This window comes from Sycon ciliatum, chromosome 1 (genome assembly GCF_964019385.1).
Source record: "Sycon ciliatum chromosome 1, ocSycCili1.1, whole genome shotgun sequence".
NCBI classification, from domain to species: Eukaryota; Metazoa; Porifera; class Calcarea; order Leucosolenida; family Sycettidae; genus Sycon; species Sycon ciliatum.
The window spans coordinates 18143662-18160837 of NC_088643.1; the positions used below are offsets into that span (position 1 = coordinate 18143662).

General features: G+C 47.3%; 1 protein-coding gene across 2 annotated transcripts; it reads right to left on the reverse strand.

The window, feature by feature from the left end:
* Positions 1-154: 154 nt before the first annotated feature.
* On the reverse strand, positions 155-16680 carry LOC135816056 (delta-1-pyrroline-5-carboxylate synthase-like). 2 transcript variants are annotated; one of them, XM_065329425.1, is made up of 15 exons: positions 16097-16680; positions 13843-13974; positions 12877-12981; positions 11409-11558; positions 10645-10875; positions 8755-8784; positions 7263-7437; positions 6354-6397; positions 5533-5724; positions 4934-5191; positions 3948-4146; positions 3556-3677; positions 2500-2686; positions 1954-2049; positions 155-1265 (listed from the first exon to the last, which is right to left on the reverse strand). In XM_065329425.1, the coding sequence occupies exons 1-15, from the start codon at positions 16490-16492 to the stop codon at positions 1093-1095; spliced, it is 2490 nt and encodes an 829-aa protein (XP_065185497.1). In that variant the 5' UTR covers positions 16493-16680; the 3' UTR covers positions 155-1092. The 2 variants fall into 2 exon arrangements, with proteins under 2 accessions (XP_065185497.1, XP_065185504.1); XM_065329432.1 differs by lacking the exon at positions 8755-8784 and having other exon boundaries at positions 16097-16679.
* Between the last annotated feature and the right edge of the window lie 496 nt (positions 16681-17176).

Here is a 17176-nt window from a genome sequence, read left to right on the forward strand (position 1 = left end):
CTCCTCCTGCAGGATATGTACCATTGTGTCGAGTTCTCCTTCTCATTTTAGTTCATCATGCAGTGAGTGTTCAATAGTAAAAAATAAAAAAAACCTGACCAACCTTCCAGCGGGCCTGTGCATGGAGTGGAATACTAGTATTAGTAGTAGAAGATTAAGAGTTGGATGCAGGCACGGTTCTACAACAAATTCCCATAGTTAGCATGAGGACTGAAAGCTTGCACATCATTGTGAACCGGACGAAGGCAATTTGCCGAAACGTTGTAATACTATAACAAATACACGAACGGCCAAACATTCTGTATACCGGTAATATACCAGTGCATAAGTTTCTGATCTGCTTTGATAACAGTGACTGAGACTCGGTAATCATGAATTGCATGACATTGTGTTGACTTTGAATTTTCTTATCATCTTTCCGATCACGTTTACCATGGATTTTCAATAAAGTTCTATTACACTAGTGCATAAGTTTCTAAGCTTCTGTCTCTAGGTGAATATGCGATGGAGATGGAAATGTGCTGAACTGGGGGACACAGCCAATATGTACAGGCTCAGGAGTATAGTGCATAGTAGTAGTAGTAGCGGATGAAGCAAGCCGTTTTATCTAGGCGTACACGGAAAGCAACATGGCAATAGCATAAAGCCTGAGGCAGCTCTGATAAATACAGCACGATGACATTCAAATCGCCATAATAATTATTATCCAGGAGAATCTCAATATTCATCACTCCATAGTAATTTTTAACCATGATGGACAGATAATAACCTGATAAGCATTCCAACACAACATGTCGATGATGTCATATCACTAAAACAATATTATCACTGGTCGGCATTCGACCTGAGCTTCCATAAAACCACACCAATGGCAGCGACTTCAAATATGTTTGGTCAAGGCTAGGGGCTCCCTGTTAAGTATGGTTGCATGTGTGGATGGGTATGGGGGGAGGGGAGGGGACACTTTCCTTTCAAGGCTTACTTGACTACACAAGGACATGATAGTTTATGTCTTTGCACTAGCTTCCCATCATTGAAGTCATACAAGGTACTACAAGCCTATGGCTCCTTGCTCCTTGGCTCCCTGCGGCGTCATACAGACGTCTCCAGGGAGAGTTCGCGATGTGTGAACGTGTACTTGCCGTCGCTGAACAGCTGAACGGTGTGACCGCTGCCTTCAGCAATCCACTTTGTTGTCAGCAATCCTTTGGCTCCCACCGGGCCCCGTGCGTGGATCCTGCTCGTGCTGATGCCCACTTCTGCACCTGCACACCGTGGAGCAAGAAAAGAAAGGAATTGCAAACCAACATGAGCATAGAGACTGGCCAGTAACTCTGAGCTCCGCTGAGGAGACCTACAGGCAAGGTCGAAACAGCTAGCTGTTCGGAGATTGGGAATAAGCCATTGTGAATACATGTGCATTAGGTGTGCATACATGTGCATTCTGCAGGGTGGTCGGGTTGACTTGGATTGGACGGTGTTGTACCTTACCAGTCCGCTTTTACAAGAAGATCACACCCTGTGAGAAACCCATTCGGCTAATGCAAGTGATCAGCATGATCATGGCAGATATTCGGACTGCGGGCACGCTAGCCTTCGTTGCATGTAGTACAAATGGTACGTGGAACACGTGATGTGAGTTTTCGCCGTCAGAGACCCATGTGAAGAGTTGCACACTCTTGGGAGCTTATGTGCTCTTGATAATGCATGTGAGTGTGCTCTGAAGAGCAGACTATCAGGGCCTTTGGAAGCATGCTATGCTAAACTTTTACTGTACAAAGAGCACCGAGGTCAGTACAATGTAGCGTTAGAGCAGCAGTCTTCCCTGAAATTGCAGCCGAAGTCGCAGCATTTCAGTTCGTATGAAGAGAGTCAGGCAGTGCAAGTCCTGAGCTAACCAGGATAAGCCTGAGGCAAAGTGAACTGTGTAGGGTATAATACCCGCTACTGTACCTAATCCGAAACGATATCCGTCCGCCAGTCGAGTGCTTGTGTTGTGGAACACACACGCGCTGTCCACACGCCTCAGAAACTCCTCAGCCGCTTGACCTGTCAGGTGGCAAGCAAACAGGCAACATGCAGTTTCATCAAAGAAACCACTACAGGAATGGTGCTGTGAATACAGTTGCGAGTATTCACTTTTTATTGACAATGGCCAACAGTGAAGGATGGAATGCATGCCAGGCATGGCATCAAGATATATGGGAAGACACTAACACACAACGATTAATTAAGTGGACGAGAGGAAACAAACACACTTACCAGGGCCGCAGAACCGGAATTTCAGGTGGGCCGGCCAAATGAGGGGTTGTTCACCGGTAATGGGCATTCTTGGCGAGAAAAACCAGTTTTGCAGAAATGGATGGGTCACCTTTTTCGAAATACGGTCCAGCCATGGCCGGACCAGGTGCTGCAGCCCTTCTTACCATGGTATGATTACAATGCAATACCCCTAGGGTATTGTAGACTGCATCGGAAACGCACAAACCCGTCGCTTACCGTTGCTGGTGACGATGGTGTCGGTGTGCGCGCTGCCGTAGTGGTTGATGTGCTTGATGGCACTCACCACGTCGTCCACCACTTCGATGGTGCATTCATTGGCAGAGTACTCGTAGCTGAGTGATTGTGCCGGGGCGGGTGAGAATGTCACCGATCTACGCAGGTTAGGACCACTGTAGACAGTTACCTGTTTTGGAAAATCAAACACAAATCAAACACAAATCAAACATACTGAAGTACAATAATACAACGGCGTATCGGATGCAATTTGTTAGAAAGTGCAATGGTTTTTTCTTCTTCAAAATCTCAGGTCAGACTTGTGAAAGGGAGAAGGTTGTGTTGCTATTATGCATGTGCAATGTGAGAGAGCAAGAGGGATGGGGGGGGGGGAAGAACGAGAGTGAGTGAGAGCGAGTAGAGAGAGAGAGAGAGAGAGAGAGAGAGAGAGAGAGAGAGAGAGAGAGAGAGAGAGAGAGAGAGAGAGAGAGAGAGAGAGAGAGAGAGAGAGAGAGAGAGAGGAGAGAGAGGAGAGGAGAGGAGAGGGAGAGTCGTTGATGCAAACCGTCATATGTGTACTTTTGTTATGCGGTGCACACAGCGGGGCTTGTTGGTTTTCTACTTGATTTTCTTGCACCAAGATGTTTGAATGGCCTAAAATGGCTACAGAATGATCATGGTCACATTTGTGCAAACTTTTAAACACATGCCCTGAGACCTGTGCGAGAGACTGCCCATCTGTAAATATCATTGCTCTAACTGTTACGCAATGAGGGGTGATCGCAGACCACTTGTTTCATTGGACCAGCAAGCATGCACAGGTAACTGTTTAGTGATGTTGCAGCCGGTAACCTGCAGGAGCCGGATTTCTGACTGACTGTGAACAAGAGGCATCCGTACAAAGTGAACTACTGGCAGACTATTAGCCATTGATACCGGTAGCAGGTAATCTGGCTAGAGAACACAGCAGTTCACCAACTGGCTATTTGAAGGTGAGCACGCAAGTCTTGCAATACAGAGTACTCAACTCTCTCATTTAATTAAAACTTCTCGACTCACCCCGTTTGAGCGAAGCGCTTCGACGACCAGCGACATGAACCCATTTTCCAGGTGTGATCGATGCAGTAGCAGGGTCTCCATAGCATTACAAGCAGCAGGGTAGTTGCACTTTGAGTCAACAACTGAAGTAACATGAAGAGAAAGAAAGGGAGACGGGGAAAGTGCTGGTGAGAAGGGGGGTGACTCACACTCAGTATTGTGCTTTAACGTATGACAGGACCGCCGGAAGCAGTTTTTGATTGGTCCGGTATTTAATAGCAGAAAGTCGTGTCAATCTAAATCCATGATGAGACTTCATCTCCACGTCATCAGCGATTACCATCACACAAAACTCATCACAAGACACTTGATCAAGTGCAGTGCAGTTACATGTATGGGCTGGTGTGACTCACCAATGTCGACAGCCTGCTGCGTGTCGCCAACATCCTTGTCCACGTACACATGGCAGATACCCTCGGAGTGGCCCAGCACCGGTATGCCCTGGCTGTCGTCCTGGATCCGGCGCACCAACTCCTTGGAGCCGCGCGGTATCACCAGGTCGATTTTGTCGTCCAGCTTAAGGAGCTCATCGACGTCTTCCCGATTGCTGAGCTACAATTAACGCCAAAAAAAGTAAATTATTTTGTCTATTCCCAAAGAGAACTCACAACGGCTGCTAACACCCAGTAAACCCAGTGGCAGATGCAGCACCTAACGGTGGGGTGAGGGAATAAGTCTCACAACCACTGGCACAGGTGCCGAAAACCCCCATTATTAGCCACAATACACACAGCCAAATGCAATCGACGAACACCATTGTAGCCATTGGGACAACATGAGATCCTGGAATATCGGCTCAGGACCGACTACTAGTAGTCCTAGGTGGTTGTTTTTCCAGAATGTTTGACCCCGGCATTATAATGATACAATCGAGTGTAGGGTACGAAAACAAGGAGTACATGAACGCACACACAGTTGAATAATATTCAACTCGGACGGTGAGCCAATTAGTCGTAACATTTTGTCCTTCTCCTTTTTGAATAATATTACAATTTCAAACCCGAACACATTCCTCCACATATTCATCCGTTTGAGGGAAAGAAAAGGGAAAGCAACTCTGAAGAAAAATTGATATTACTTGAGTCGACACTTAACTACCCGACCAGTGCCATTAAAAATACTTCAAAAGCACTTCAAAGTACATGATTGCGTTACTATTATAATTATTATGAATACGCAGATTTGACCACAAGTACCCCACTATACACACACACACACACACACACACCTTTGCACACACACACACACACACACACACACACACACATACACACACACACACACACACACACACACATACACCTCTCCCCCCCCCCCCGCCACACACACGCGCGCTTACGAGCTGCACTGCGTCCGCGGCGTCGTGGATCTTCAGTGCGCGCTGCACCAGCCCGTGAAGGTACTGGTTGGTGTGCTTGGCCTCGCGTCCGCCCTTCAGCAGCAGGCCGTTGGCCGTGCCGATGGCCAGCGATGCCACTTGTGGCAGAGCGTCGGGTCGCGACTCGAAGATCACCAGCAGAACACCCAGCGGCACGGTCTCCTGGCGTAGCACTAGACCATCGGCAAGCTCGCGCCGTGACAGGACTTGACCGACGTACTGCACCGGACAAGGAGAAGCATAACCACACATGTCTTAATATGTGCAGTACAGCACAGGTTCCTCTCTAGCATCTTAGTGTGATCTTGCAGCACTTCATACCGCATAAAACATTAATCCTTTTTTGGCTACTATCCAAAAAGTGATGAAATGGATTTAGCGGGTTTTGCATTCCAGCTCCTCATTTATTGCATCAATCAGTATTTTTATTTATTTATTTATTTATTATTTCACCATCCAAAGGCAGAAGCCAATGCACAGGATGGGGCCTTAGCTAGCCATGGCAAGAGAAGGAAAAAAAGAAAAAGGAAGAACATAATAATCGGATGATCTAACTATACCTGGTCAGAGCTCTCTGCAATCTGTCGCAGTCCCTTGGCCAGACTGGAGATCTTGGCATCGCTAAGCTCCAGGCGAGCGCGGAGCGAGGGCGCCAGCGATGTGGCGGCGCTCAGGTCCTTCTCGTTCTGCACTAGGATATCGGCCGAGTTGTCCTCCAGGAGATCGGCCAGGGTGTGGATGATCTCGCTTCTCTGCAGTGCACAAGCCACACGCACACAGGTGGGATTAGATTCCTACAAACATATCGCATGATAGCTAGTGTTTGGGATAGTTCATAAGTGAATCATGGACAGAACTAATTTTAGTAATGTAACTTTACGAAGAAGAAAAAATTCACGGTTCGCGCTTGGCTGGAGGCCGAGTTATCCGCATCCGCCGTGGGAACACCACCACCCTCTAGGACCAAAGGCTCAGATGTAGCTCCTGAGCGGTGGGAGGTGAGTAGATCAGACCCACCACAAACGGTGGTCAAAGACTGAAACTCCCATTCACTGCCTAAACTTTACAAAGAAAGGCACATAACACAGGTACCTACATGTGCATGTATCTGAAATATTAGTTCCATAAGCCACCAGGTGAGGGTCAAGTCAGCTGCCGGGGCTCTTAGATCATTTTCAGGGTGTCCGGTACTTGGATTACACCATGCAATCACCAAAGTGGAATACCCCGTAAACGCCCCGGCATCTGAAGCCGGCTGCAACCGTATGAATTTCAAGCTACACAAGATTTGAAGAAGGCGCAGTAAGCCGGTAATTCTTCCGATTTCCCCATGAGCTCTTCCACCCCGTGAACACGTCCAAGCCGCCATGCATCCCCTCACCTGTTTGGGCTTCATTGCTTGCAGTTTACGACTGCCCGATCGAGCTGCAGGCAACAACAAACAGTAAAATGATGGACGCCACGTGTCTTGGAGCAGTAATTACTAGTCAATGATAGTAGTCATCATGGCAGATCTTGTTGCACTCACACAGTAAAAGAAGTTTTTGGTTAAGCTCTGTATTAGCAAGATACTCGCTGTATTCAAATCTTAGGCCTCGTTTACACAACGATTGAAAAACGTTTTTGTCAAAAACGTTTTCAAAAGAATACGCTTCCACAGATTTTGATAAGAGCGTTTACACGACAACGCTGAAAAACGTTTCAAAAACGTTTCAAATGAAAAAACGGCCTTCAAAGTGTTTTTCAATCGTTTTCGTTCCGTTTCGTTCTCGTGTAAACGGCAAAAACGTTTTTCTAGTACGAGCCCTGTACTCAAAACATGCCACCGCCAGCCTGCGCCAGGCCAACTTCTTGCACGTGACCATTGCGCGCCGAAAAACGTGTTGCAGTGTACACGATTATCGTTTTCGTGTAAACAGCAAAAACGTTTCGAAAACGATTGAAAAACGTTTTTCAATCGTTGTCGTGTAAATGAGGCCTTAATGACTTGCCATCTCAAATCACGCACCGTGTTGTTACATAATGAAGTACACAAGAGCTAGAAATTGACAGACTACCTAGATATATAAAGGCCAGTTTTCTGGCAACCTTGAGACGGTAGCCTAACAGAGGCCTGACCACACACGCACAGGGCATTTTAAAAGCAATCACGAATAGCTACAAGCGCAACGTACCACATGTACCACATCTGAGCGTACCACATACCACATCCGAGCACCTTGTGGAGGTAGCTTTTAGACCATAGACACACATGGCATTTTAAAAGCCATCACGAATAGCTACAACTTACCACATGTTGCCTGATCGGCCACATCGCGCTGATCCGCCGGCAGCTCCTTGGTGAAAAAGGTGCCGACTCGCTTCCCGTTGACAATGTCGAGGATGACGTTGCCGTTGGTTGCCATGGTTCCGTCGGCAATGACAACGGCCACGCCGCGGTGCAGGGCGAACACCGCCGACTCAACCTACATCACAGTGTGTACGACAACCAAGCACATTTACTGTAAGACATGTTTAAAATTAACCATTGTCCAAAATTCATAGGGTATAAACGAGAAGATACGTTAACGATCTTGCAGCCTATCCGCACATAACACATATGAGGCATGACAGCCTCAACAGAACGTATTATAATGAAGAAACGGAACTCGTTAAAACGTTGATATACTTCTTCGCTGTTGTTGTCGTCACTTGCCTATTTGCACATGTTTCAAGATAGCCTCTTAAATGATCCTCGTTGGACCTTACCTTGTTCGTTTATTTATTTATTTTCCTGTGAGTCACGTTGGTGCAAACGCGCACGTGGATATGCCCCAGTCTACAGCCATGTCGTCTATTCTGTTATTACGAGTGTCCATGCTATTGTTCTACTGACACTGAAAATCCTCTCCTCCTGTCTGATCGCATTCTTCTTTGCTTCTCCGTCTGTCTTCAATTTTTATTTCCGCTTCAAACCTGTAGTTGTTTGAGCTGCTCTAATGATAAATAATAATTATTCGTATTTTTGAAAACCTTCTGTACCCGTGATCATGCACTTGTACAACTGCGCTGTGCTGTATGTGCTATGACTATGAGTATGAGTCATGCTCGCACTATGATTCCTTTTGTGTCACGTGTACTTGTAAAAGTTGTATGTGGTGGCGCAAGCGCGCTGTGCCTTTGCTGGCCATTTTCCCCTTTCCTTTTGTTTTAGTTATGGCAGAAGTCGTTTGCAAGGAGTAATCCAGAACGTCTAATGGTGTGCTGTCCCATTTGCGTGTTCGGAGAGTGTGCCTATTTGCGTGTTCGGAGAGTGTGCCTGTGCACGTGTCTCTGAGTTTGAGTTCTTGCCCGTACCAGTTATTATATTTACATGTCTTAAGCCTGATTCATACTTCATCTCGTGTACGGGAAACCCATCGCGCGACCGTCGCGCGATGGGTTTCCCGTACGCGAACTAGTTGAGCTCAGATCAACTTTTTCGCGACGCGACGCGTTTCCCGTACGCAACATGAAGTATGAACCGGCCGGTACAGTGCATGACGTGTAGTATCAAAACAATCATTTCCTAAGAACTCTCCAACTCCACTGTATCATTTTTCTTCCACTTGCAGGGCCGGGGGAAGGAGTTTGGAGTGGTTGGGCCGATCTTTGAGGGGATCCCGGGACCTCCCGCGGGAGAATTTTTGAAAATTTACGTGAAATAGGGCGAATTTGGGCATCTCGCGAGGCTGCGGAAATGCGGAAAATCATAGTCAAAGAACACAAACACAACTTTTTACTATTCATAAGTCGCACAGTACCGATGATGGTAGCATCCAAGAGATCGAACACTGCAAGGAAAAGGTGAAAAACGATCGATAAAGACTTCAGTAACTTACTATAAAATATACGATCTCGTACTGAAGGATCGTGTCGATTTCTCTGTGTATGCTATTGATACGATCGACTTCTCTGTGTATGCTATGGATACGATTGACTCTCTGCACAGGGCTTCAGTCCCTGGAACGACCTGGTGTACACGTACATGTACATGTACTTCAGCACATGCATTCCGTGTATGCGTGCGCACACTCTGCGTGAGCTTACCCGGCTTATAGAACGAACGATTATTTTTTCGGCTTCCTCGATCTTACATTGTATCTCTTTCGATCGCCGGACTCGTCTCTTCTGTCTTGTGCGATGTTTTCGCTCGTTTCCAATGTTGAGTGCATGCATTTTTGATAGGTCGGAGTGACTGGTGCTGCTTTTCAGTCGTTGGTGGAAGGTGAGCGGTCGTGCTGCAGAACAGCTTCCTCGTCACGAAGTCTGACCTGAGCTACTTCGAAGCACATGACATGTCGACAATACAGTCATGCACATCCGAATACTTTAACACTGGTTTTGCACGAATCACATTGGCCATCCAGCTGGGAAAGTGGTCCAGTTATGGCCGGACCATCCTGACCGGATCTGGCGGCCCTGACTTGTAAAAACTTCCATTCCCCAAACTGGCTCTCAGCTGCACAAAATGAATGAAAGGACTGCCACTATTTCTCCCATTGCCATTGGACATCATCAGGTCTGTTCGGGGATGGAAGTGCTTACAAGTCAATACAATCATGCGTACAATACTCCTGTACAAACAGCTTCTTCATTTTGTTCTATGTATAAAACTGTGCTTTCAATTTTATTCTAGCCATCCGTTATTCTCAACCTTCACTGATGAGACCTATAGTGGTCGAAACAGCGCTGTATCAGTGGAGGGAAACAATTAGTTGTCAGTATCTACAACTTGGAGTCACGTTGCTGGTTTGTGAGGTCGGCCAGAGAGCGCGTTCGGTGCAGGTGGAATTACTTCATTGATAAACAGGCCTAAAACTGCTGCTTACCCTATATAGGAGCACCAGGACCGCCCGGAGAAGCAGTTTTCGATTGGTCTGGCCATAGCACAGCCGGATTTCACTCTTTGTGTATGATCTAGTGGGTAAAGCATAACCTCCTCAGCAGTGAACATGCGTTGGTGGCCAACAAGTTGGTCTGGTGATGACCTGACCAACCAGACTGGTTCCGGCGCGCCTGACCACACTTCTGATGCACGTATTTTTTCGGCCGGTCTAGGCATCATTTTAGTATACTGTACTGCTCAATGAAATCCAATCAAGCGAGTCCAGTACACAGCGGGCACTGTACAGCCATAGACCTGCCGGAACACTGACCCACATAGCACTTCAGAAACAGAGCCCCTGGAAAGTCTAGCAGAGTGTACCCGATCCAACCAGCGTATTTCACTTCCTTACCAGCTGCATGTACAGTCAAACCTGTCAACGCGACCACTGAAACCAGGACCAAGAGATGCTATTTCCAGCCAAATGGCCCTGGATAAGGAGACCACCTGGTAAGAGAGACCACGTTTTGAGGGTCTCTTGAGCGGTCGTCTTTGACAGGTTTCACTGTACATCCATATCCACAGTTCTATAGTCCTTGTACATACATACCCACGGTCATATAGCCCTTGTACAGTGATGGTAACTGAAATCCGACCCCTGCTTTTTGTGCACGAATGCAGCACAGATTCTAGCGGTCGCTATTTCGTAGTGTTACAAGCGTGCAGCGGGTCTTTGAAATTTGAGCGCACCAAGCAGGGGTTGGATTTCAGCTGCCACCACTATACATGTATATCCGCATCTACCGTCATACAGCAGTGTGCTTACCTTGGACTTCATGCCACCGAGGCCGACACGCGACGTGGTGCCGTACGTGACGCCGATGTTGTCCGAGGCCGACTGTGCCGGCAGATAGCAGGTCTCCATGAAGCGCGAGTCGGCCTTGCCCGGTGGGCCCGTGTACACGCCGCGTACATCAGACAGCAACACCAGCAGATCGGCGTTGATGTGATCAGCTACAATGGCGGCAAGGCTGTCGTTATCCTTGACGCTGAGCACCTTCGCAATAATGAAAACAGATGGCAGCATGACTTGTTTTAACGCAAAACTACATTCAAAGGATCATTCGGGGAAGTGAACTGCCCGGAAATCACTTCCCAGACTGATCCTTTGAATTTGTGAAGTTCTCCCAATCCTACCGAAAACTACATATTAAAACTTCTCCGAATACATACATAAGCAACTAGAGTGGTTGAACTGCGCTCTGCAGGTTCACCAATGCAACAACATATCACAAGTGTCAACTCTACATGCTTCACATGTTACACGGACGTTCAGGGCAGTCAATTTGTGGGCATGGTCGGTTTGACCTGTGGATCCCCCCCCCCCCCCCCATCACCACCTTTTTCTTTCTACTAAAGACATGAGCTTCGAAGGTTTGGTGATACATGCACCAGCAACTATAGTGGTTGAACTGCGCTCTTCAAGCACACCAATGCAACAACATACCACACATGTCAACTTTACATGCTTCGCATTATTCCTGAACGACGATGCAGCAAAAAAAGAACGCCCAGAGGCGGCAGACTCACTCCTTCCAGATCAGCGCCGGTCTCTGGCGGGGCTGCCACGCTATCGTTGCCGTTCAGGATCGGTATGATGTTCATCTTCATGAGCTCGAACATTGTCGCCTGGAAATTCTCACTCTGACTGCCTGTCAGATCACGCTTCGTGAGTAGCACCTGGACACCACCAATACAACACAACACAGCTAGTGTGATACACCAGATATACTGTTATATATGTACTCTTGTTACTCAATCTGCGGACAGCATGCTGTTTCGTTCTTTTTGAACTCATCAGCGCAGCACAGAGAAATGAGGCCGAACCTGATAGCAATGGAAATAAAAATTTCCAATCAGGTTAGATAGGTACTCATGTGTACTGTACATAGTAGTAATATACCTACTTCTGTAGCACTAGCATGATCACACTGCGCATGCTTTTGTTCATGGCTCCCCCCCCCCCCCCAATCTACTGGTGCTTGCTGGATGCTTGTGTGCATGGGGATCAGGACACAACATATACGGTGCATTTAAACTGTCTTGCATAGCTACAGGTAAGATCCTCCAAAATCATCGATTATCCCGGCGGCTTTAATATCCAATATTGGCCGATTTTCGGCTCAAGCCCACTTTTAGATATGAAAATAGGTTTTGGACCTTGTTCTCTATGCACGTTGCACTGGAATATCTGTCTGAATTATGTTAAGCCTAGCCTGCCCTGGCCACATTTTTTTACTCCTTATCCTTCGGCATTCCCTTCCTCAGTCGAATGTGGCAAAAAGGACTAGACTTGTACTGACACTACGACTGGCACAACGATATCACTTGAAAATTCACCAATGATGCGCACAGCGGTTTTGGTTTTCATTTCAAATATCTACTAGGTAAAAGTGACGTGGTATGCTTGATGCAGCCGATAGTGCTGGCATTTTCTATGTGCGTGTACTCGTGTTGTACGCCGAGCACTAGTAACTGCGTTCGTATGCACGTCTCGGCGGTCGTGTCCTGATTGTCAGTCGTCATGATTGTAATGGCCAGTCAAACTTTCCATCTTGTCGGCAAAGCACTATGACAGCCAATCCAGTGAAAGTGGCAACGTGTACACATTCGCCTTTGTATGTGACGTACATATGTGGAAAAGAAGAGATAGAAGGAGGTCTAACTAGTGTTACGTGTACCGTGGAAACATCTCCAGACAATGGCTTTCAGTATTCGAGAGTACAACCCAAGTGGATGTCATTTGCTTAGCAATACCAACTCCAACACCAGCCCCTGGATAGCAATCGACCGACGGTATTGTGGTACAGCTGGGGGGGGGGGGGGGGCATCAGTCTGGCATGGATATTTTCCGGCATAGACACTGGTATAAGCCAAAGGGATGCCAATACACTGAATTCCATACGCCCTCTACCTATCCTTCCCCCCCCCCCCATACACACACACAGAACATATACACCTATAATCACCTCTAACCCAGCATGCATTCACCACCTACCTGTGCCGTCTCAAGTCCGTACTGCGAAAACATGGCTTCATACATCGACATGAGTCCGCACTGTCCCACGGCGGCACAGGCGCGCGGCTCCAGAAACGTCCCATCCTGCACACAGTGAGCAGGAAGCAGTACCTTTACTGATCAAGCATCCCACTAAGACATCGCGCTAACACATGCACATCATTCCTATATCATGTATAATCCTCTTTCTTTCCAAACGTAAAAGTATACACTACATACGTTTACGTTTGGAAAGAAAGAAAGACTGAACAAGTGATGGATAGCACCGTAAATAGAACAGCCGGGTGCTCCTTTCGAAGACAGTCAATGAGGCTAAGTCTATAGTCATGCCTGAAACAGTTTATCATAAGTAACACTGGATAACATACTAATATCAATAAAACTGTGAACGGTACCATTCGGCTGTCGAACAATACACTGACATACCAACTCTCCTCCTCCATGCGCTCTAAAGCAATGCAATGCAATGGTCGGCTTTAGAGCGCATGGAGGAGGAGAGTTAGTTTGTGGGATAACATACTATGGGATACAATGCAGTGCATTTGAGGACCCCGCAGTCGCACCTATACCAGTCATGTGACCTTGGAATATGCAGTACCTCGGCTATAAAGTACAGAATTGTATGACCTCTTCAGGTACACAATACTGAGGTTTTAGTGTATTTCAGCTCACTTGAAGGCAATGACAACAGCTCGATTAGCTCAGCTAGTACTCAACTTGATGCACATCATGTTGTTGTGAGTTAGTGCACCGGTGGAGAAAGCAGGTGCACTGAACGGTGTGCCCTTTTCATGAAAAAAGAACCAGGTCCTATCAATCAGGGATCGCTGAGCAACATGGGGTTCTGTTCCTTTCGGTTCCAGTGCAGTCCAAATTGTACCGTACAGCTGACAAAGGTGACAAAGTTAAAGCTAAAGTTGGAATGCTGCTGTCGTGCTGCCGTACCTTGCCAGAGTTGATGGCCTGCCGAACGCTCTGCGACAAGCGATTTTGCTGGTTTATGACTTGCTTGCCGAACGCCACAGCACCGCTGGTCACTAGAACAACCTGCTTGCCTTTTCCTTGCAGCTCAGCCACCTGGAAGACAGAAAAAACATGATCATAATCAGTGAAGACCTCCAGTTAGTTGATTTGTTGCACTGTTCTAAAATGTGTTCTTCCTTGCCCTGGGTGTTTTTTATTGCTCACGTCTTCTTTCTTTTTTGCACCTCATTTCTGTAAAAAAATATAAAATTTTTTCATTTTAGTTTATTAAGATGGTCACAACCGTTAATGTGAAGAAGAGGTTGGTGCGACTTCCCAGAAAGTATGCTCTTAATCAAATGTTTACTACTTGTCTTCAGGGTCCTGTGCGCTGTCCCATACTGATGCGTTGCACCAGTCGCTGTGCGGCCTGTGCAGTGCACCGAACAGGGACAAGCTGCAGTACCTTACCTGTGTGGCTCGAGTGCACTGGCACAGCATCCCATAAAGAGGCCACAACCCCCTGAATGGACTCTTTACGGGAAGGGTTCACCGTGCATTGCACTGCATACACACCCGCTTGAGTCTGAAGAGTCCATGCAGAGAGTAAACTTGAATTTTTGTACTGTCGCTACTGTATTTGAAGGATTTCCCTAAGGCTTGGCATCTCAATGGGATCGGGGGTAGGGGTCCTGATGATGAAAACGAGCATTTAGAAACTAGTCTAGCAACATACACATGCAAAATTATACTATGGTAGTACAAAACGAGTGCAAAATTGTGTCTAAAAGCGTGGCCCATTTTTGGAGTCACCGAGATACCACATGCCCCCCCCCCCCCCCCACGCCCGGACAACTCGAATTGGTGCCGTGCCTGTGTGTTAAAGTCTGTATTGCGAGCCAAAGCCAGTGCAACTCTCAGAGTGCACTGCATGCTCCGACAAAACACCGGACCGTGTAACTCTAAAGCGAAGGAGCTAGGCACCGGCGGATTCTGTTCAAAAAGCAGTGAAATTGGCAGAACCATACAAACCTAATGGCGGGCAATCCCTCGAATTCTGCTCCATTTTTTTGTCCACATACCAAACATGCATGGAACTAACCAGAAAAAGTGCCGAATTCTGCCAATTTTTCTGCCGGCAGAATCCGCCAGACCCTACAAGGAGCAGCCAATCGCGCCGGATGCAGGGACTATTTAATTACAGTGGACACGGAATCTCCTCAGCACACTGTAAAACCCGCCTTATTTATTTATTTATTTCTGCACCTCGTGGCATGTCAAGACAGCCAATTGAATTGAGGAGAGGGTGAGACCAACCACGGAAGAAGAGAAAAAAAAGAAAATGAAGAACACGTACACAAAGTGGGAAGGGATTAGCAACTTACAAAGCAATGGGATGCTCAGCGAGCTATGCAGCGGAAGTGGGGACTGTGACTTTGTTTACTGGGAGATACTGAAGTGCTGTCTGACCCTTGCACATGTGATAAGGGATTGCCTGCCCTCAGAGACTGGCCCTGCCAGGCACCAGACCACACTACGGCATACGTACCTGCAGAGTCATAATATTACTACTACTAGCATTACAAGTACACAAAGGCACACAATGAAAACCCTGGCAAATTCCGTTGTGACTCAGAGTTTCATGGCTGAACCAATCATCAGACAACAACCGTTCCTTGTCTGATGATTGGTTCAGCCATGAAACTCCGAGTCACAACGGAATTTCCCAAGGTTTTCATTGTGTGCCTTTGTGCACGCTGCTCTGCCTTAATCAGGCATTGAGCACTTTCGCAGAACCTAAGCCTACTGCCTCTGGAGTGTTACAAGTACATGACTTGTATACCACTTCAGTTTTCGAAATAGGCGCCGGTCTTTAACATTTCAGGGCTTTTCGTGTTGATTTCTTTTAAAATTGGGTGAAATTTCAGGCCTTGCAAACGATAGTGTACTAAACGCCTCGACCAGTCTAGTTTTGCTGGTAGTATCTGTTTCAAGAAAGACCACGTGTGCTGAGCGCTGAACACAGGGCTCCACTGTACAGACGTCACGTAGACACGTAGTATGGCCTTATCAAGGCAACAGTGAAGTGTCACTGTCATGCTGCCGGAAAATGAATGAAATAATAATTGCGTGGACAGGAGAGAACTACAGACCTCTAATAAAACACAAAGTTTTTAACGGCCAATCCACATGCACCAGCATGCAGTAGCATTTTCGTAACGTAACGACGACGTACCTGTTCAACAATGGATGCCAGCCGACCCAAGGCTAAGCCGCACTCATCTTCCCGGGTGATCACGGCGCTTCCCAGCTTCACCACCACTACTCGGCTGTCCTTCAGCTGACTGCGAGTATTGGCCTGAGGTCGGCGACGAGTTCCACTGGCCAATGCATCGCTGTCGGAGAAACTGGACGCTTCGGCAACGTGTGTTTGCGTAATTCCGCGGCCGATTCGAGTCGACAAACTGCGTTTCTGAATGGAAGTGCACGCACTTCGAGTCACGGCAGCCGAGACTGGAGAATGATGTTTTCCCGTGACAACGGGATCAGTCGAAACATCCTTGTTTCTAGCTGATACAACTGCACCTGCACTGACGCTGGTGCGCTGAACACAACGGGGAAATCTCAACATCGTTTCGACACGCACAGCGTACAGACCCTGTCAGCAGGTGGTGGTGCGGTTCTGGACACCAGTGGCTCTAGTAGTACAGTAAACAAACAGACGGATCTGCCGTGGATGCTACAGCATGCACACAGGAAGGAACACGATAGTCAGAAAGAAGGTTTAACCCTGAGCCAAACACAGTGACACCGTCCAAGTCACGAACACGATCGCCGCCAACCCTGTCGCTGATATGAGTGATTTTCACTTCTTCACTTCACACGAATTCAGCCGTGTGTGGCTCTTTGTTCCTCAGCCTCAGGACTTCAGTTGAGATCTAGACTGCTTGCATACACAGACAGTGTCAGTACTAGTAATAATACCATGATACACTAGTAATACAGACTCAGTGCACTGTTAGCATGCTGCACTGCTGCAACGCAAGCGCAAAGCATGCACTTGCTTTTCTGTATGTGTCACAAATGCACGAACATACCTCGTGCAAGCACGCTTCGTGCATGCATGCGCGCATCGCGCATTGCATTGCATTGCCTTTTTCCTGTCCTTTTTTATCTCTGCATTTTTCATAATCAGTTCGGCAGCTGGGTCACATTCCCACCCCGTCCTATCCGGCTTGCATGGGATGTCATCTGCGATGATCTGGTCATTGGAGAAAAGGCCAGGCCCAAGGATCGAGGACTCGCGAGTCGTGTG

What these genes read in the sequence shown, in the direction of transcription:
- LOC135816056 (XM_065329425.1), bottom strand. Translation starts at nt 16,492, where the DNA reads ATGTTGAGATTTCCCCGTTGTGTTCAGCGCACCAGCGTCAGTGCAGGT. An exon ending in CCGGCGCTGATCTGGAAGGA is followed by an intron (nt 10,876 to 11,408) that starts GTGAGTCTGCCG and finishes ATTATTGCGAAG; the next exon opens with GTGCTCAGCGTCAAGGATAA. An exon ending in GCAGCAGGCTGTCGACATTG is followed by an intron (nt 3,678 to 3,947) that starts GTGAGTCACACC and finishes ATGTTACTTCAG; the next exon opens with TTGTTGACTCAAAGTGCAAC.